The sequence below is a fragment of the Hippopotamus amphibius genome, chromosome 11, assembly GCF_030028045.1.
Source record: "Hippopotamus amphibius kiboko isolate mHipAmp2 chromosome 11, mHipAmp2.hap2, whole genome shotgun sequence".
In the NCBI taxonomy this organism is placed as follows: Eukaryota; Metazoa; Chordata; class Mammalia; order Artiodactyla; family Hippopotamidae; genus Hippopotamus; species Hippopotamus amphibius.
In genome coordinates, this window is record NC_080196.1 from 105,130,971 (window position 1) to 105,153,590 (window position 22,620).

At 32.6% G+C, this 22,620-nt stretch overlaps 1 protein-coding gene across 4 annotated transcripts in view; it reads right to left on the bottom strand.

The window, feature by feature from the left end:
- CDH19 (cadherin 19) overlaps positions 1-22,620 on the bottom strand; it is a 79,162-nt gene that overhangs the window by 28,956 nt on the left and 27,586 nt on the right. For all 4 annotated transcript variants that reach the window (XM_057699406.1, XM_057699405.1, XM_057699409.1 and 1 more), the window contains exons 4-9: positions 18,845-19,139; positions 12,478-12,597; positions 9,149-9,313; positions 6,810-6,991; positions 6,203-6,456; positions 1,377-1,498 (exon numbers count right to left, since the gene is read on the bottom strand). In XM_057699406.1, the coding sequence (XP_057555389.1) occupies positions 1,377-1,498; positions 6,203-6,456; positions 6,810-6,991; positions 9,149-9,313; positions 12,478-12,597; positions 18,845-19,139 (1,138 nt within the window). The remainder of the gene's footprint in view (positions 1-1,376; positions 1,499-6,202; positions 6,457-6,809; positions 6,992-9,148; positions 9,314-12,477; positions 12,598-18,844; positions 19,140-22,620) is intronic.

Consider the following 22,620-nt stretch of genomic DNA (forward strand, 5'->3'; position numbering starts at 1 on the left):
ATTGTAGTGCTTCCAATTTAACAGAGTTAATGATATATTCTTACAAAAATTCCCCTTAAAAGTAAAATAAGATTACAGTGGAAATTATTTACATAAATTCATTAAAACATGCTCTTTTAATAGTTGAATGTTACTTTATGGAGAAACACATTTTTCAAAGATGTCTGGTCTTCCTTTGAATTGATTCGAATTTTCTTTTCAATAATTTTGTAAATACTGATATAAATAATTTGTTCTCCAAAATATCTAATGAATAAAAATATCTTGCTTTTAGACTAAACATCTTTGTGTTTTCTGACATGAAAAGCCTTGGCATTTCTTCTGTGCAGCAGACATTTATTCCCTTGTAACATTTGCTCCCCATCATTTATTGTTTAGTTAAACAGAAAATTCAAAACTCAGACCCTGTCCTCTGGCAGTTTCCAAAGAGCTATTCAATGTATGACAAAAAATACACAAGAGATACTTTCTACTCCACCATCTCATGAGCCACCTACTCAATAAAGTGACGATTAAGATACATGTTTAAAGACTTTCAAAGAACAAGCCAAGAAAGTAAATAAGATTACTAAAATTCTATGCGAACTCAGTTTTGAAAGGATGCATTCTAAAACATTTCAAATTCATAAATGGAACCCTTTACTGACTACATTAATCCATTGACTAAGTAATAAGGATGATTTTGATGATCTTTTCCATTGTGTTCTATCTATTCTTTTGAGCTTGAATGGATATGATTGATTTAATAACTGATTAATCGAGAATTTTGAAGACACAATCTGTGGTAAACTGCGATGATTTTATCTATGTTTTCCAACCTGAAAATGGAATCACATGCTGCCTATCCATGAAAAAACACTGGTCGCTACTGATTACTGAAGACGTGACTATCAGCACAGCTGACACTATGAGTTTAATTTGAACACGTTTTACTGGGCAATCTTTTACGCTCCATTTGAAAAAAACTTACAAAATTTATATTCAATTTTTAAAAATTGATTTAAAAATACATTCATGAAAAATATTGTAAGAATAAATATTATATGATTAAAAGTTTGTAGAATTTTAAGGGATTTTTGGTTTATTTCTTATGTTTTTCTGAATTTTTCATGATTTATTTCTTGCATTAAACATTATTCACTGTCATAATAAAAATAAAGATATTTAGTGGTAAGTATATAAATAAGCTGTAGTAGGAATGTGCAGACATTGTTAATTTAAAATAATAAATTAAATACACATGTATGAATTGACATATAAAATACCATTCGATTCTAATTTCAGCAACACTTTAGCTTTCATCGCTATGTTTAGAGAATATTGAATGGTTTAAAAAATATGGTGAACCGATGTATGGTTCCCAAATGAGTACTTACATTTTTCTGTGGCTGTAACACTTAGGTTATACCAAGCACTAATCTCTCGATCAAGAAGGTTAGTTGTGAAGACTGTACCGTTGTCATCAATATTGAACACCTTGCTTCTGGTAATAGAATACCTGCACACACACAAATTTTATTATTATCCTTAATTTCATTATTTTCTCCATATAACATGCTTTAAAGAGTGTATAACACTCTTTTTAAGCTATATCATCAGATCCATACTCTACACAGCTAATGTAATGCTGAACAATTTTCAAAAAGATAAATTCTACATTTAAGATTCAACCCAATGGAAACAGAAAAAAAAAGACCTCAAATCCCCAAAACCTAAAACAACTCCAGATTTCAATTGGTGTGCTAAATCTAGACACATGTCCCTCATTCTCACTCTCAAGAGAGAATTTTAATAAGTGAATGACTTGGTTAAAAAGAAATGGCAAAGTGTCTTTTGCAAAATGAAGAGAAGCACAAATAAATGGGGGTAAATATTAAAGCTTGTGAACCTTTTTTTTTTCCTTTGAAGCAATGTAAAACAAATACTCAGTTTAGGCTGCCGAGTCTTCTTCCTATACCACATAGTTGCTTGCTAAATCTGTGCATCGTATTATAATTACTTGATTGCTGACATATGAGAAATATTTGTTTAAAGGAAATAATTAGATAATATTTGATAAAAATAAAGTATATATTTATTATATATATGTATATGTGTGTGTGTGTGTGTATCCTAAAAGTGAGGAAGTAAGGATAGTAGATGTAATATGCTATTAGATCATGCATGGAAAGAAGCCAGATAATAAAATTCTCTCATGCAAAAGCCTGGAAAATAATCTCAAATTCCACAATGAAAGAAGCCTTTGAAGTACTCAGCATGTCTTATCTGCTTGCAAATGATTAATAATAAAAATTAAAGAAGAGTAATATCTAGGGTTCGGTGATGGCTTCTCATTGCATATATATTCCTGAAGACTTTGATGAAACATCAATGAGATTTGCCATAATTATGTGGCAAAAGATGAGAATATTTTAATCTTGAATTGACAGGTCTCTAAAAATATCACACTAATTTGTAGTTTGGTGTTCAGGGGAATATTAAAATAGAACTATAGAGAATTAAGCTTTAAAGGAATTCAGTTTTAGCTCTACTCATTTTTAAACCTTTGTAAGCAATTTTCTTACATATCCACAAGTGGTCACATTGCCTACTTAGATTTGTTGACAAAATGAAACAGTACTTTAAGTTAATGTTTTGTAGTAAGTGTACAGAATACCCTGATTCTATAATATATCATTCTGAATAAAACCAACCAAAAGTTCAAGATTATTTCCATGTAAAAGTTTTTTAAAATCATAATCCTGAGTCATCAGTAACATTTTAAATAATAGTGAATACATACCATTTAAGAAAGGAAAGAAGGGTGTAATACATATTAGAAAGAGCTTGAACTAAAAATCTTAAAATGTAAAGTTTAATCTTTGGTTTTCTTCACAATTCCTTTTTAAGGACTCTTCATTCCTCTAAAAATGCTGAGTGAATAGAATGTAGCTATGTACTGTTTTCTTACTGCTAAGAGTTCTTGCCAGAATGATATAAACAAATGATTCTTCCATGAATATAAGGATGCCTTTATATTGTGTTCATAATCTTCGTACGCCTCTACAAAAGGACTATTCCCACTTCCCAGAAGAAGAACTCAGGCACATAAAAGCCAAGCCCATATACAAAGGCTAGATATTCCTAAGTAGGTGCAACTACAATTCCTAAGTAGGTGCAAATCCTTAAAAAAAGGATTTTTAAGTACTTTTTCATGCACAGGTGAAAGATGTACAAAGGCAGCCTCTTCCACTGGTGAAAGACTTCCCTGTCATTCTTGAACTAAACACAAATCTGCTTCTGGCTCCTGAGCTGGGCTGTTTCTCACAAACCTGATTACTCAGATTATTTGTCTTTTTATGTGAATGTTAGTAGTTTCTCTCTTTCAAGGAATTTCAAGCAATTGGTCTGAATTCATAGGCGTAGAGTTGTTCATAGTATTTCCTTATTGTTTAATGTCCATGGGTTCAATAGTTATGTGCCCTCTTTCATTTCTGATAATGGTAATTTTTGTTTATTCCATTTTTTTCCCTTCATTGTCTGGTTAGATTGATCACTTTTACTGGTGTTTTGAAAGAATTAGCTTTTCATTTCACTGTATTTCTCTATTTTCAATTTCACTGTTTCTGCTCTAATGTTTTTTATATTCTTCTTTGTTTTTGCTTGATTAAATTTAACTTGCTCTTCTTTTTCTAACAGAAAAGACTATATTGAGTTTCTCATATTTATAAAATATTATAAAATTTGACTATAAGCTTAGTTTAAAGGGAAACTTTAATAATGTCCAAAGAATGAATCACCCACAGTAGTGGCAAAAGAGTATATGCCCTATATCTGGAATCTAAACAGTATGGTAATACAGAGAATGGGGACAAAATGAAAATCTTAAGGAATTTCTTGTGAAGTTTCTCATAATTGTATGATGGAGTTTTTATTACAGACCATTTCTAGGCTCTAATTCCCAGCACATCCTTAAAGCTTAAGGATAAAGCAACTGTATCATCTCACTTTCAGGTCTAGATACTGCATTCTTCCTCCAGACCTGCCTCCAGTTTTCTTAAGCATTTACCATGTAGCTTATTATAATAATTTATACCAAGGCATACTTACTTCCCAAGTTTTTCTGCCCTTGACAATGACAAGAATATTTTGTTAAACCAGTTGATTTCTCCCACTCAAGACTGGCTGAAAATGAGCCTGGGAATGTCTATGCATCACAGAAACACAAGGTGATATGCAGAAGGATAAGCTGAGTAATATGATTTATTGGAAGTAGTTAACACTTTACCCTGTTTACTACGGGTTAATCTCTTTTTCCCAAGCAATGGAACATCTCAGGGGCAATACACTGCACTATCACTCCCTTTGCTTTCTATATATCTTGCCATGGGGTGAGTATTAAGGAAGAGATAGTATCAAATTAAAACTCAAATTGAAATTATTCAATATTTTCCAGGTCATTTACTTCCAGAAAAAGGGGGAAGCCTGAAATATGTTCTTGTGGCTATTTTAATATGCATTTAATTTTGTTTTCATGTTATATTTTGAACATTTGCTACATCAAACTACATCACATGGAAAAAAATCGTTGATGCTAACAAATATATGAAAAACAGTAGTACTTATCAGGCACCCTACATGAAAGTCCGTAAGAGACATCAAAAGACATTCTTTTTGTAAGCTCTCACAAACTATTATTAAAAGTAATTTATTTCATGGGAATTCCCTTGCAGTCCAGTGGTTAGGATTCTGCGCTCTCACTGCCAAGGGCCCAACTTTAATCCCTGATCAGGAACAGAGACCCCACAAGCCACATGGTGCAGCCAAAAATATCTTTTTTTAATTAAAATAAAGTTGACGTAGTTGACATTTAAAAACAGAAAAATAATTAATTTCAGTACAGAGATGAAAATTATTAGCTAAAATATTTTTGGTAGAAAAAAATAAGTGACCACTAGTAGTGATACTGTAAAACACAACCTCTGTTAATATTTGGGTACTGTCACTTATTTTTCTCATTTATGTTACATAATATTTTACTCATAGTAAATAAACATACAACTCTAATGTTTTTGTATTATTTTTAAAGAATCATGCCATGTCTTTAGCTAAGTATCATAAGTATCATTATAAAGCATTCATCATTCATTGCCTTATTTACACCACTGAGATTAGATCTTTAAATTGTTTCTACAATTTATTATTATAAAGACTAATATAATGAAAGCTTTAATTACGAAAGCATTTTTTTAATTTGTATTCTTTAGTATTCTCAGAAAAACAGGTTATATACTGCTTAAAATCTAAACAATTAATTTACTGAGTTTTAATTGTAAACACACACACATATATACTACATGCATGTTTATATGTAAGTACATATATACTTACATATCTCTTACTAAATTTACTACTAATAAATAAGAACTATATCTATATAGTATAAGGCAGCATTTTATGATTAGGAATTACAGTGGAAAAGTGGGAGCATTGTCTATCTCAAAACTTTAAAGACGCTCCTTCTTTGTATCAGTAGCCCTTCCAAAGAGCAAAGCAGTGCCCAGCATCTTAATAAATATATGGAAGTTTGTGTAATTCCCTGAACTATAAAGTATGGAAAATAGATGAGTAAGGGAAGGTGGTGGAAGGAAACATGTAACAGGTTTTGCTTTTATCTTTAATCAGAACTATAATGTGAATACAAAAAAAAAAAAAAAAGGAAAGAAAATATATTACCTGAATATAACAGGCTAATTTAATAGATGGTGAATATTGTTTAATGGTAATACAGAAATTTATTTCTGATTGGACTTACTTCATTTATACGCCTTTAGTGCTATCCTGTAAAAGCTTAATTTTTTAATTTAATTTTAACTAAATAGTATTTATATGAACCACATTGTGATCAACTTTGTTTCTGTCCTGACTTGGCATAATTAAGGATTTCTTTTCTCTCACTTCCTTACCCCAATTAACAGAGCTGATTGCACTGAATTTTGGTGCACTGCCTCTTTCTTGCATGTTTTCAAGTACTTATTCCACTGCATCTTAACCAATAATGAGGCTTCCCGTTTTAACTTGTTTGAACTGTTGCAAAATTTATAAGTACCTCAGAGAGAAATATAGATCTAGATATATCCTTGTTGCATTTATATGAAATTTTATTTTCAAGATAATCTGCGTTCCCTCATTTATTAACGCAAAGCTGGCCTTCCAGACATACCCGATAGGAGATTTCCTCTGATCTGGATCTGCGGCAGAGACTGTGCCTACAAAGGATCCGTGCGAACTCCCTTCAGCGATTTCAAATATGTAATATGGGAGAAGGAAAACAGGAGGCTCATCAACATCTTCCACCTGGATCTTGATGACGGTGGTGGAAGCCTCGGTATGGTATTTCCTGAGCTGCTCCTCAACTTGGCGGTTTTTAACTTTTGCTCTAATCCGATAGTGGTTCTGGTGCTCAAAGTCCACTTTCTACAAAGAAAAAGAGTGTACATAGAAGAAATAGGATCAGTAATCTGAGGAAATACCTAGCGGGAAAAAAGTTTCCATTGGTTAAAAAGGCTCATTTCTTTCCAGTGAGGTTTTACTCTTTATGTTCTCGGATCATTCTGATATCATCATTTAGTAGTTGCATAGCAGATCCCTATGTGTATTTATTATTTACATCCATTATAAAATATTTGGGGTTAATAACTATATTTTTATAAATCACAGGGTCTTATTTTAATTACTTAGAGCAAAAACGAACTGGTTACACAAATAATTATATGTACTTCTGATTTGATTTTGCATTATTATGCAAAAAATAATCTTAATGCATCTACCTTTTCTAATATAATTATTCCTTCTTGGGTCTCATTATTAGTAATGACGTCGAATGTTTCTGAATCCTCTTCGATGCTATAATCCATTTCTGCATTCTCTCCTATGTCATTATCATATGCCATGATTGTTCCTAGTGACGTCCCAACGGGTGCAGATTCAGAGACAGAAAAGCGGTATAAACCTTTAAAAACAAAATTCAGGATATTTCACACAGATGATTAACATAAAAAACTCCAAAACTCCCTTTATTTACCGGCTGTCAGAAAAACCATACCCACCCTTTTCACCAATTACTTGTTCTAAATACCTCTCTCTCTTCCTTTGTTTTTTTGCAATCCGAACATTTCCGTCATATCTTTTTGAATATCTATTATTTTCTCTCTCTCTTTTTTTTTAAGGATGCAGCATGGTCACTTTATTTTATTTTTTTATTTTTTTTTTTTAAGAACTTTTATTGAGATACAGTTAGCATACAATAAACTGCATATGTTTAGAGTGCACAATTTGGTATCCCAATCTCCCAATTCATTCCCCCCCAACCCTCCCCACTTTCCCCACTTGGTGTCCATATGTTTGTTCTCTACATCTGTGTCTCTATTTCTGCCTTGCAAACCAGTTGATTTGTACCATTTTTCTATATTTCACATATATGTGTTAATATACGATATTTGTTTTTCTCTTTCTGACTCGCTTCACTCTGTATGACAGTCTCTAGGTCCACCCATGTCTCTACAAATGTCCCAGTTTCATTGCTTTTTACAGCTCCAATGTTCATTGAAGCACTATTTACAATAGCCAGGACATGGAAGCAACCTAAATGTCCATCAACAGATGAATGGATAAAAAAGATGTGGTACATATACACAATGGAATATTACTCAGTTATTATTTTCTCAAATATATCTTAGGAAGTGCTTTCACCAAGTACATATAATTTCCAAATTTCTATTCATATGTATATCTTCTCAATATTCATGGATTTATTTTTATTGTATCTTCAAACATGCCAAATTAAATTAAAGTGTTTTTCAATTTCACTCAAGCATTCTCTGATACCTAAAATTACCAATAAATATAAATATGAACTAAAGATGGTAGAGTCCAAAAGCAAATAATTGAGTTCTAAGTGTAACAGTTTGATTTTGATAATATGTGCTTGGATTGCATTAACCATAGTGGAAATGAAAAAGAAAGATGTGGAATATCATGCAGCCATAACAAAGAAAGAAATAATGCCATCTGCAGCAACATGAATGAACCTAAAGATTATCATACTAAGTGAAGTAAGTCAGAAAGAAAAAGATAAATACTATACGATATCACAAATGTGGAATCTAAAATGTGACACAAATGAACTTACTTATGAAACAGAAACAGACTCACAAACATAAGAGAATAGACTTGTGGTTGCCAAGGGGAATGTGGAGTGGGGGAGGGATGGATTGGGAATTTGGGACTAGCAGATGCAAATTATTATATATAAAATGGATAAACAACAAGGTCCTACTGTACAGCACAGGGAACTATATTAAATATCCTGTGATAAACCATAATGGAAAAGAATATGAAAAAGAATATATATATGTATAACTGAATCACTTTGCTGTACAGTAGAAACTATCATAGCATTGTAAATCAACTATATCTCAATAAAATAAATTTTAAAAAAAGAAAAGGAAAAGAAAGATGGATCCATGAGGGTTGATTAGCAGTAGGAAAAACATGTTGGAGTCAGATGACCCCATTGTTTTGGTCACAAGAAAATAATGGTAGTTATATTTGAAATGCATCCATATAAATATAAATTACTAAGCTTTTTTCTTTACTTTTCAGAAATAGCTTGCGTAAAACTTATAAAGAACTAGTCATTCATATATCATTTGTAATTTAAGCTACAATGTACAAAATAATCACATATGTTAATATCCTAAAGAATAAATCTTCTTAGAAAAAAGGAGCACGTTCAATATAATTTTTCTTTAAAAGGATTCTTGATTTCCTTAGAAGCATATAGCAAGTGATTCCACAGACTGCCTTGTGAGATTTTCTTTCTTTTTTTTTTTAAGTGGGAGAAATGTTACTTTAAAGGTGGTAATATTTGGCTGTTTTCAGGACATATCAGTTTAACTGTGTTACCATGTATCTTTCATTGTGGGAAAATTGAGAATCATTTATTTGGTTGTACAAATTAAAAACTGCCAACAAATTAATCTGCAGGAAAGAGTGACACTACCCTAAATCTGAAAGCAGATGCTTTAAACACTTTGCTAAATCAAAACTTAGTTTGCGCTATTTCCCATACTTTCAAAATTTATTCATTACAATGCTTTTTACTTACTGTCTTTAAATATAGGTTTATTGTCATTAACATCAGAAAGTTTGATTAATACACTTGTTGTCCCAGACAGTGCTCCAGGCAGACCGATCATGTCTTTGGCTTGAATAATCACCCAATATTCGTCTTGCAGTTCTCTATCCATTTTAGAAGATATTCTTATGACTCCTTTAAAAATGTAATAAACTACAATTATTATTTCATTATTAACTATAGCATCTTCCTAGTTAATTTCCTAAGAATTCAAACATAAAATCATTCTTTTGATACATTTTAAGCCACTGCAATCTTCTAGATACTGCCCTGGAGGAAAAAAAAAATACAACAATAATAAATTAATCACCACCTCTGCCTACAGTTTAAAGTGGTCATCACAATACTAATAGTAGTAGAAACTTAATAAAATACTATGTTAAGATAAACCACAGGGAGAGAAGAAGAATGTCTTATTTTTACCTCAATTTGTTTTCTGCTTTCTTGTCTGACATACTATTAGGCTGCTACAATTAACTTTTCCCTGAACTTGGAAGAAGTTAGTATATTATGAATACATGTGTAAATTATAGTACTAAATTTATGGAAAAATATTGTGCACTTGGAATGTTAAATCTGTTTTGAGTCATAATATATGAAGAAGGGCTAATTTTTGACTCACAGTTATTCATAATCCACCAACAGAAATACTCAAATCCCTATCGGAACATGGAAATGTTGTAATGTGTCCACATTCTATAAAACTATTTAGTAAAAAGTTATTCATCACTGAAAAAAACCTAGGAAAAATTTAAGGTGGTGAATAGGAGAAGGGCCATAATCCTAAAGATTTGGGGGAACACACAATGCAAATATAAGAAAGAGAATGGCTGATCTTCAAATGCCTCTGGGGCAAAAGCGTTCATTAAAAAATTGTGATACCTGTAAAAAAATAAAAGGACAAATTGGACTAGATTATGATGAGATTTTAATTGCGGACTGAAGTGTTTCACAATTATACTCTATTATTTGAGTCAGTATGGAAACCATGGAATATATGAAACAGATGCTCCTACTATCTCCCTGTGTGTGACTCAACAGAGAATTGTGTTACCTATTAGCAAAGGAGAATAGTATTAGAGGCTTTGGAATTATACATTCAAAGGTGTAGAGATTAGTGAGTAAGAGGAACACAGAGACCTTCACTTCCCACGTATGGAGGAGTCAATTAACTTTGCCGACTTGACTTTCAACCTGTCTTCTCACCTTCGGAACGAATAAAGGATATATATTCCTAGATCCTCTTACACACTCTGAACCTTACCACTTCTCTGCTTTGGCTTTCAGTTGTCTCACTGCCCTCTCTACTGCTCCTCCATTAATGCAATTAATTGATTTAGCTAATTTGCTCAATATATTTAAGAAGCCACTGAGGGGTGGGGGAAAAGATAGTGCTCAAAATAGTCAAGAAGATCCAGCATGACTCAGCACAGGTCTACTACACAGGTACCCCATTTTCTACTCCCCTCCTCTGTGCTTTTTCACACTGGTATCTAGTTAGTCTAAGAGCTTCAACACTCTGCTTTCTCAGGAATTTCCTCTACATTCTTTCCATAACCCGGAACGCGTTCCATGCTCTCCTCACCTTGGTCACAGGCTCAGCTCAGCATTCTGGTTTCAGCGTATTCTGCCTTGACCACACAACATGAAGGAGTTCATTCTTTCTTTCTTCTGTTGAAACTTGTTTATTTCACTTCATAATATTCACAAACTTAACGCATGTAATTATTAATATACATATGTTTAATATTTATTTGTAAGTTCTAAGAAAGAGCCCCTATTGCTTTCCTTTTATTTTTTTAATGTTGCAATGTTGTCCTGATGTAAACCTAGTATGTTGTACAATGCCTGTTGCATAGTCAACCCTTCTCAACCAAAATAGTGTAAGGGAATTAAAACCTAGTGTCTTAAGGCATTCCTTGCGTGTATCAAACTAATTTTAACCTGTACATTCAGAATAATAGAAACTAGGCATTATCCTGGGGAGAATTAAGAAAATAGTCACTCAAATCATATATTTCAGAATCTGATTCTCACAAGAAACTTGACTGATAAAGCCTGAGATATTTAATACTTACTAAATGAATGGATCAATAAGAAATACTTAAAGACCCAACATATGCTTTAATTTTTTAAAGCTTTTCATGTTATCAAGATGGAAATAATATTTTTCTCAATAACAACCATAGAATTTTACTGCTTTTGGCACTTGCCACATTCTTGGGTGGTTAGTTAGGTATTTTATTTTCTCACCTTTAGAGACTATAAGCTCACTTATATGGGTTTAATTTTTTTTTTTTTCTGTGCGTGGGCTTTCTTTTTAGTTGCAGTGAGTGGGGGCTACTCTTCATTGTGGTGTGTGGGCTCCTCATTGCCGTGCCTTCTCTTGTTGCAAAGCATGGGCTCTAGGTGTGTGGGCTTCAGTAGTTGCAGCACATGGGCTCAATAGTTGTGGCTCACAGGCTCTAAAGCGCAGGCTCAATGGTTGTGACCCACGGGCTTAGTTGTTCCACAGCATGTGGGATCTTCCTGGAGCAGGGATTGAACCTGTGTCCCCTGCATTGGCAGGTGGATTCTCAACCACTGTGCCATCTAGGAAGCCCAGGTTTAATTTTTGTAATGATCAAAACAATCAATATTTGTTAAATGAATCAATGTCACATAATTCTTGACTGTTTAATAGATACAAATACAGACAGAAATTTTTTGTTTTATTTCTTTTATAAAGTATTCAATTGCTTAACAGAAATTGGAGAGGCAAGGACAGAAAAATAAAATGCTGTTTTTATGTAAATCAAAAAGACACAAAATATAGAACTATTTTTTTTTTAAGTTCCTACACCTAGTCATAAACTCAGGCTTAATCTCATTCTGGCTGGGTGTACAGGTGGAACTCTGTGATTTTAATTTGCATTTCCATGATGACTAATGAGGTTGAGCAATTTTAATATGCTTGCAGGTTTTTTGTATATCAGCTTTGTGTCAATTGCTTGTAAATGTCTTTTCCCCAAATATTTAAATTGGATTGTCTGTATTTTTGTAATTAATTTGTAATAATCTTTATGTATGTTTTATATCCCATACACAAATCACGTGGTATGGATGTAAAAAATCCAATCTCCCAACCTTAGAAAAATCAGCTAAAAGTTTAAAAATAATTACATGCTTAACATTACAACCCATTTATTTATTGAAACATCAGGTCTACTTTACAACACATTTGTAAACAGAGAACTTTTGCTCTGACGTCTGCCTATTTAGAATCACGCTGAATTGCACTTTGTTTCTTCCAGGAATACCTGTTGTTGGTTCAATGGAGAAATACGGTGGGCCCTGTAGTAAGCTGTACAGGAGACGAGCATTGTTGCCACTGGAAGGGTCATCAGCATCACTTGCCGTCACCTGGATAACGAATGTTCCTGAAGAGAAAAGAAATAGTTACGAAAAATTAAGCCTATGGTCTTTTTGAAAAATGGATTCCAGTTCTATAAGGTACTCTTTCTTTAGAAAGCAAGATGATGATATGCAGTGAAAGACTAGTCCTCCTTGTTCTGAATTATAAAACAAATATCTTTCTGTATAGACAAGAAAATATAACCTTATACAAAATAGCCCTAATTCCCATATACAATATAGAATTTTACATGTGTAGATCCATGATCTAATGCAATATATATATTAAAACAACCTATTACTATATGTAATTAAGGGTCGTTCAAAGATGTGTTATTAGTGGAGGAATCGAAGGGAAATTAGAAATACTTTTCTTCAAAAAACTATGTTGTGATCTGTACTTCAAAAAATTACAGAATATTAATAAAATATTAATGAAGATTACTGAAATGGTCTCGACATAGTGTCAATCTGAAGATAAGCATAATTATTTGGCTTGCTTCATTCCCTTCTATAAAATGCCTGCTTTCTTTAAAGAGTTTTTTTAAAGTGCAAAGTGAAATCTAGCAGATTGATAGGGTAAGCATTCTCATTAAAATTCAGTAACAATCAATAAAACTCATGGGAAATAAGTATTTGTATGTTTAAAATCAATGGTCAAATTAAAAATATTTCTTTAATGATCTTTTAAATTACTTTTATGTAAACACGGAATCTAGCATTATGGGTCTTGGAAATGCACATTTTTTGAAGCACGATGTTCTATGTCAATGAGCATGGCAACACAAATGGCATGATGTCAAATAGGCTATGTGATTTTATGTACAACTAGCCTCATGAAGTTTTTCATTAAAATCTGGTTTTATACACTAACACATTCTAATATGAAGCCATTCTATGCTTCAGTAATAAAAATGTTGAAACTTTTATTGTGGTCCTCAATTGTATGTATTGATTGTATTTGCTGTTTTGTTATAGAATTGTTATGTTAGTTATTTAACCCTTGTTTTATACTGTACTCCACTCCACACGTGGACACATTAGTTTCAGGTGTTTTAAATACATTCTTGCCATTTGTGACAACATGGATGGACCTGGAGAGCATTATGCTAAGTCAGACAGAGAAAGACAAATAGAGTATGCAATGACTTACATGTGGAATCTAAAAATCAATCAATCAATCAATCAAGCAGAACTCACAGAAAGAGTGGATTGCTGGTTACCAGGGGCTGGCTTGCAGGGGAATTTGGATGTTTGTCAAAGGGTACAAACTTGCAGTTCAAATACAAATAAGTTCTGGGGACCTAATGTACATTACAGTGTTTATAGTCAGCAATACTGTATTATACACTTCACAGTTGCTAAGAGACTAGATGTGAAATGTTTTCGCCACAGAAATGATAATCATGTGACTGACATGATGGAAATGATGGCTAAGGCTATAGTGGTAACCACATTGCAATATATTAATGTATGAAATCAACACATTGTACACCTTAAACTTACACAATATTATATATCACTTATATCACAATAATACAAATAATAAATAAATGAATAGATAGACTTGTTCCTGTAGGAATCATAAAGAATTATTCCAACAAAAGGCTTCTAAGAGACCACTTCAATCAGTTTGTGATAGGCAAGTGTTGTTCTTTTAACTACCAGTCTATTCACTCATCCACTTCCCCTATATTTCCTCATGATGTCTCCATTTCATTTATTTCTAAAAGGCTTTCCTGTCTCTAGTTTGCAGAACTAGACCACCTGTATTTGGCTTCAGGAACAACAGCTGAAATCAGTGTACTGTTAGTTGTTGACCAACAGAAGTTCTTTGTATTAAGACTTTAGATTTCCTAACGTAGTACTGCACAAATGAGAACCAGGAACACCAAGAGAATGCACTGACTCACAGACTACCTCATACTTCATTTCTAGAAACCAGAGCTATGGAGTTAGGTTGTTTCTCCCATTTCAGTTTATTTTAAAGCACATTTTAATTGATGTGTCATTTACTTCTAACCAAAATATATCTCTTCAATGTCCTAATATGGCATGACCTTTTTCTCTACTAAATGGAAAACAATGTAATATATTAATATCACAGAAAATAATTTCTTTGCATGTGGGGTAAGTCCAAAAAATCACACTTTTAGAAAATTTAGTGGATAAAAACAATATATTATAAATATTCGAATAACCCTCATGTAAATTTGTTAGGGCGTTCAATTTCCAGGAAAATATTATTCTCTCTTGTAAGACTCATGGATGGCACTTTTAAATTGAAAGTATCAGTCCTACAGAATGGGAATAATTCTATGTTTGAATGTTCCAAACAGTGTTTGATGATGAACCATTGAGGACTAACCAGTGATTCACTTTTTTATGTTTTTAAGTGAGTGAGTGTGTGTTTGCATGTATGTGTGTGTGTGTGTGTGTGTGTGTGTGTGTGTGTGTGAAAGCATGTGCCTGTGTATCCTACTATAAACTTACCACAGAAAAAAGAAATGTAAAATAAAGATGATACAAATATACAACAGAAGGTCCAAAAATTCACTGCATAAAGTCCTGCTTTATTCTTACTCATAATTTGTAAATCTCAGCTATAAAATTCAGAAGGACCTTAGCAATGTTCAACTCTTACATCACTCTAATTATCTGATTTTATTTTCTAGTTGTTTCCGTCTTTCTTTTTTCCTGTTTCAGTTTTACTGACATTACAATTAAATACAGATAAAGCAACTTTAAACCCTCTAAATATTTTCTAAATTTTTTTTTCTAAAAAAAGTCAACAGAGAGATGTAAGCCTCTATACTTTCCAAATAGTAATTTAAATACTGTAGAAATCTTCAAAAAATAGTCAAGTAACATAAATAGTAATTATAAACATCAAAGCACTTAAGAAATACAAAAAATATTTGAGAATATTTTGTCTATTTAAGTTTTCCATGAGGACTTGTCATGTATAAGAGAAATTGTACATTCACTAGCAGTTAAGAATGTTATATTATAGTACACACAAAGTTGACAAAATCACTATGAGGCCAATAATGTGTCTTTCATGGAAATATTTACTGTTTCACAGTCCCCCTCTTCCTTGTATTACCAGTTAAATATAGGTAACGGACACTTGGTGGTTGAGTATCATCTTTAATGTGCATTACTCACTCAATCAGTGTATGAAGCACGGTGCATGTCAAATATGTAAAGTAACTTGTTTAGTCTCTCTTTATTCACTTAATCAGCATTTTATCATGCTCTCACTAAAACTGACAAAGTTGGCTTTATGACATTAATGGGTCAAAAACTAAATTCTCTCTAAATTATACTAGAAATAAATGTATTCCTAAAGAATAAATGATCTATGTGTACATTAATGGAAGATATCTTATGTAGAGATTATTTTACCCTGAAGTACATCATCAGAAAGGTGTTCTTCCTACACTTTTGCATTATTTAATCAGTTTCTCAGCTTACCTGTGTTTCATCATACAGGGTGCTGGGTTGTAACTAGCCCTCATGCAGGTTTAACCATGTATACAAGAATTTTGTTCTCTGCCCCCATGTCTCACACACTTTTTCTCACACACCACGAAAGAAGCTGTAAGCAAAAAAGTAGATGGCTACCAAATTCACTCTGCTTATCGTAAGGCAGGTACTAATAATATTTAAAAAAAAATTAAAAATCAGGGACAAATGTTTCTAGGACAAGATGCCAGGAAAAAAATAAGGTTAAGCAGAGCTGTCCCAGGTAGAACTGGAGATCTGATTACCCTACTCTAGAACACCTGTGACAATGCAAAATGATCACGAGATTATGTGTAAAGGGAAAGGACAATAACCCAGAGTGAATATGTGTTATGAATCCTGTCACCCCTACTCCTATTCTCCCACCTTAGGACACCATCCTGTAAGTGGAATTGGGTAGTTGATGGCAACTCTTAAAAATGTAAATTGACTAGATTCATGAAATTGAATTAGCAAGAAATATAGACAAGAAAGTGAGAAAAGCCCTCTTTTGGTGACTGCAGGATCCTAAGGTCAGTGTGAATCTCTGAGTTGAGTCACCATAGCTTGATCACAGAGGGCCAAACTATTTGGAAATGCAAAGAGCCAATGACTGGACTCTTGCAGTCTAAAGACCTCTTAAATCATTTTGTGTCTATCCTGTTGCGTGAACAAAAGTTTAATTCCAAAAAGTTATTGTCTCAGAATCAGATTTTAATGAGTAATTTCTCAGTTAACTTGTTCCTATAATAAACTTACAACATAATATGTAATATATTAATTCTGCATTCTATCCTTTACATTGAGAGTTGATATAGTTTGCCTATATTACCCTTGAGAGATTTTTTCAAACATAAAAAATTTAAATCAGTTTTGTCTTTCTAGATAGCTTCCGAATCTTAAAGCTAGTTTTTGCAAAGGACTTTATGAAAATAAATTTAAGAGAATATTTGGCTTTGCCCACTTTATCAGACATATCATCTTGGAAAAAATTATTTTATGTAGGTGACTCAGCATCTTGTACAAAACTTGCACCAAATGCTTGAGAGAAAAAATAATCACTCTATTCTCTGTTGGTTTTATTCAGCCTCGCAGCAGCTTCCACACAGTTGGAGGACCTCTTCTTATGCAACATCTCTTCTTATGTCTTTCTTTTCTTACATGACTGACCAGTCCCACTGATTCTAATTCACCAGTCAACTCCTTTCTAACAGTTGAGTCACCTGGATGTTTGCCTTTTCTCTACCTACATTCTCTACCAAGGGGATCTCAGGCATTGCCATGAGCTTCATGCTACCTATATGCCAATATTTCCAATATTGATAGACGCAATTCTTCTCACCCTGCTATGCGAATTTTTCTCCCAGAACATGGCATGGCTGGCCTCTTTGTATCATTTCCTGCAAATATCACCTCCTAAACATCCCCACGTCCTCCAGTCAATTAATCATAGTTATACTTTACCCACACTAACACTTTAATAACATACAATGTCAAATATTACCTGGCTTATTTAAAATAATTATTCACTGTGCCCTATAACTAAAATATAAGTTCCATACTAGCAATTACTTCATATATTTCCTTTACAACTGAATCCCCAGTCTCACAAAAAGTTCCTAGAACATGTTAGGTCCATAACATATGCTTGTTGAAGAAGGAGGAGGAGGAGAAAAATGAGGAGGAAGAGAAGGAGAAAAATGGAAGGAGAAAAAGAAACATATCACTGCCTAGCTATCAAATAGGACAATATTAATGTGTCATTTATAGCTAAGGATAGTCAGTCATGATACATGCTACAAAGCTAAATTTGTTTATGCTGCTGTTTAAAAACCTGTGTTCTGAATGCATGTAGAAATAGGTCTTTAAATTGCTCTCTGGAATGTTAAAAAAAATGAAGAATCAGGAAAATATGTAATGGCATACACATTTTTAGCCCTGCTGGCCAATGAATCAAATGTTTAGGTAAGGCAGTTTTAAAGCACGTTAGCATAATTTTAAAATGACTCATTATTGAATCACATTTAAGTTTATCATACTTAAGTAAATTTTATGAATTAAATTTTACTATATGTTGCATTAATAAAATTTTCTAACAAGGAATGAGTGGACAAATTTTGCATAACCATACCATAATTTTCCCCCTATTGGAAAGACATGTCTGATTTCCAAGACAGTCAGTTATTACATCTCACGGAAAGCATTCTCTTCTACAAGTATTATATTTAAAATATGTATTAAAGGGACATTGGGTTTGAAAAGGAACTTAAAAATGTATAAGGCTACATAGAGGTCTACAACTGTTTTGTTTGTTTTTAGTTTTCATGTTCCACTGTTTGGTTGCATATAGGATTCTTGTCTTATAAACTGGTTTCTCCTATTTTTACATGTGTATCTTTCAGGATGATCTTAAGTGCTTTTCTGAGATACAAAAATATAGTTTGTTTTGGAAAGTAAATTCTTTTATTGAAGACACTAATAAGTGAACATGCTAAAGAATTTTATGCATCCCTCAAATAAACATATTTTTCTGTTGAAGACTGAAATTCTATTTTAACAAGACATATTACTTATTAATATACAGTATGATTATTTACAAAATTTTAATCAATAGTATAATTTTTCAAATATTTTACTTAATACATTTGCAGAAGGAAGTACCCAGGTAGAACTTTAAATAATTCACTTCCAAAACATATGTTCGAACTTTTATATCTGTTTTCATTGTTAATAGGTACATCTTTGATGTAAATTAGTATGCAATACCTTCTGGAGACATCTCTGGTACAATGGCCTCATAGGGTTCATCTAGGAATTTTGGTTCATTGTCATTGATATCCGACACTCTGATGACAAACTCAGACTCAGGTTCCACAGCCCTTCCAGTAGTGGTGTCTATTACCTGGGCTCTTAGAGTGTAGAGGGACCGTTCCTCTCTATCAAGCTTCTGTACAGCATATATGTCACCTGTTCTTTCATCAATGACAAAAATGCTTCCAGCTTCAGCTCCCAAAAGCTTGTACTGGAAAGAATTGTTTCCATTGTCTAAATCAGATCTTAGCTGCAAAGGCAAATAGGGATAATTTAGTTTCCAGACATGTTCAAATCAACAAATTTTAATCATTTCATTTTCATGCGTGTTAATTATTCCCTAAATTAAGAATTTCATATAATTCCTGTATTATATTAAATGAATAAAATATTATGTTTAAGGTTAAAATTGATCACCAGGCAGAGGAGTCTTTGCATTTTCAATGTAAAAGCACTATACAGATTTCATTACTCTAAATAGATGATTCTAATTAGAAACTGTAATGATTGAAAAACAAAGCCCCCTGTATACATTACACACAACAAAGCTGATTCATGTTTACTTTATATGATTACATTTTAGTCACTAAAACCATACTCTCAAATATTTATGTCAGATCAGGATCTAGAGACAGTTAAGGAGATAATGATGTAAATAAATTTAAACAGTGATGTTCTATCTCTAGGCTAAAGACACATAGAAAATATGAAAATATTAGTGAGAGAATTAGGGAGCCTGTTGGGAAGATGATGATATCCTCAACCATCCATAAAATCTACAAATTGCTTGACACTAGTTTTCTCAATTAATCCTCATGTATATGCTGTAAAACACACATCATGGAAATAATAAATTCTTTCACTGCACAAGGAAAGTGAGACTCTGTGAAAAAGTTAAAAACTTTCACAGAGTCACGTGGCTTTGGGATAGAATTATGATTTAGACCAAATGCCAGTTTGATCCCAGATCCTCCCCTGCAAACCACTATGTAAATGGTCTTTTAGTCCTTGAGTTTTAGCCAAATTAAATCTAACTCTTTCCAACAGAGGCCACTCAATTCTCAAATGTACCTCTTCTTTTGCCCTATTTTATTTTTTAAAAGCAAAGTAAATTTGCTCATTATTCATAGTATTAATGGAATTTTGAATTTATATATATATATAAAAGAGTTATGATATAGGTAACATTGTATGATTTTTATCTAAATTATTTTTACAAAAAGGAAGCATTAGAGAATACTCTCCTAATTATTGTGAATCCATGGTTTTCTTGATTCACCATTTATGAATTTGCTCTTCTTTGAGCTTCTCCGAAAATGTACAAAGTTAATCAAAAAATACAATCTTAATTTCATAATTTTTCTGATAGCTCAAGGTACAATGTATTATTCTGAACTAATTAATAAATTTCTCTGTGATTGTGGAGAATATATAAAGATATCTAAAACAACTAATTTTAATAGTTTTAATAATGTGTCGAACATCACTGCTATACAAGGAAAGACAAACTGAATATAATAAAAAGATAATAAAAGTTACAGCTTTTAAAATTTGAAAGTCCTTCATTACTCATAAATGTGAAGTCTCCATGTTCTAATGATAAGAAAATAAGGAAAACAAATGTATTCTCCAATAAGTATATCAAATGAAAACAATGCACAGCCCCTGATTTCCAAACATCATTTCAATGTGGTTTGAAAATTTGAATATTAGAATGAAAAGTTTAATTTAGTCATGAATAAGTATATTTCAAGTATATTCAGTTTAATTTTCATAGATCAGTTGTTACCGTGTATACCTAAATTGGACTCCATGTTAGATCTGTTTCTTTGACTTTAACCTTCGCTTTTTGTTGCTTTTGTTATCGTAATCATACATGATGGCCTGCCTTGGGGAACACTGCCCCTCTGCCTGAATGTTGAACTAAAGTGCCTCTGTTCAGCTCACCAGCAGACAATCTGCCCTGCCCACCTGTGTGAATGGCTGAAATTAACATATTCCCCGGAGATCTTTTGTAAGATTGGTGGCCCTTTAACTTTACTTCCTCACAGCCTCTCCCTCTCTGGTTCTACAAAACAAACTGGCATCCAGACCCCAGTAAGATGGTTTTTTAAGAGACATTAGTCTGCCATCTTCTCAGTTTGCTGGCTTTCTGAATAAAGTTGTGTTCCTTGCCTCAACACCTCATCTTTGATTCATTGGCCTGTCCTGCGGAGAGCAGAGCAAGCTTGGACTCAGTAACACAGTTAGTTTGATCTTTTTAAGGACTCAGATTTAATTTAAAAACAAATTCAACATCTTCCTCTTAATGTCACAAAATAAGTTAAACTCATTTCAATTTCATGGATCTAGTGTTATAAAACTCTATATTTCCATTCAAAAATATTTTTTCAACTATGTAGTTACTATCAATTTGGCAAATCAATATGACTAAATTGTTTACTTAATTGTGCTTTCTAAATTTAATCTCTTTTAACAAATAGATCAAAAAGAAAGTTATTTTGGACACATCAACTACATTTTATTTTTTACCAGCTTTGTCATTACAGGCATGTAAGTATTCATTATTATCCTCTTTCAAAGCAGTAACCTATATGTTGGTTAAGCCTAATGAGGTTGTTTAGGCAAAAAAAATACCTGTTAGAATATTTTCATAAATATTTTTACAGAATGAATAAGAAGCAAAACAAACCACTATATGAAAGGAGGAAATGAGAGATGTGTAGGGAGCAGAAAAACAAAAATGAAAAACTGTGAATTAATTACATCACTAGTCCCTGTTCTGATTGCTCTGATGCACTTCTCTGTATAGCCTTGGCACTAAAAGCCAAAAAAAGGTATGAGAAATATTACTTATAGCAGGCACACACCCACACACACGCGTACTCATGAGCATGCATGCACAGACACACACACACACACACACACACAAATGACTGAAATCTTTTTGCCTAAAATTCTAATCGAGGCCTTTGGTTGAATGTACTCATATATTTTGCGGATGGGACAGATGAACTCATATGGAATCTAGACAACACACTAACATTGCAGCTCTCCTGAAAGGGCTAGAAAAAGAGAGTTCATGAATTTTGAGTGCTTCACCCTTTGGGCCCAATTAAATTTTAGTGCCAGTTAATTAGCAGTTAAACTTATTTCAGTTCATTCGTCCAGAGAAAGAGCCTTACAGAGAAGGACATGATATTATCATTACCTCTGTTTAAAGAAAATCAAATAATAATAAAAACCAAAAACATAAATAGGGAATGTTTTGTCTCATTAAGGAAATTTTCTTAAAATATATTCTCATAAGAAAGTGAAATAATTATTCGTTTTACTTCAACTTCACTAATCAAATAAAGTGTGTAGGCTCGTGAAGCTACATAACTGTAAAAAGATTTGGTATTAATCAGATTCATTAAAAATTAATGAGGGGTAAATCAATGCCTACTTAGCATAATGGAAAATCAGGCTAAATACTGTTGGTAAACATTACTGTTCTCCGTGTGGTTGCTTTGATCCATTACCAAAAATAACACCATCAAATTTCCAGATGTTGATAAGTGCTGCAATTTTGCATGAGAGACTAAAGTGAAATTTAAAAACCAGAGCTTTCCCTCTTCTTCAAGTTTTTGTGACCATTTTAGGTGCTTACAAATATGAAACAATCAGTTATGCTGGTGTTTGAAGCTTTCTAATGGTTCTACTGAGAAAATTGTGAATTCATCAAATAC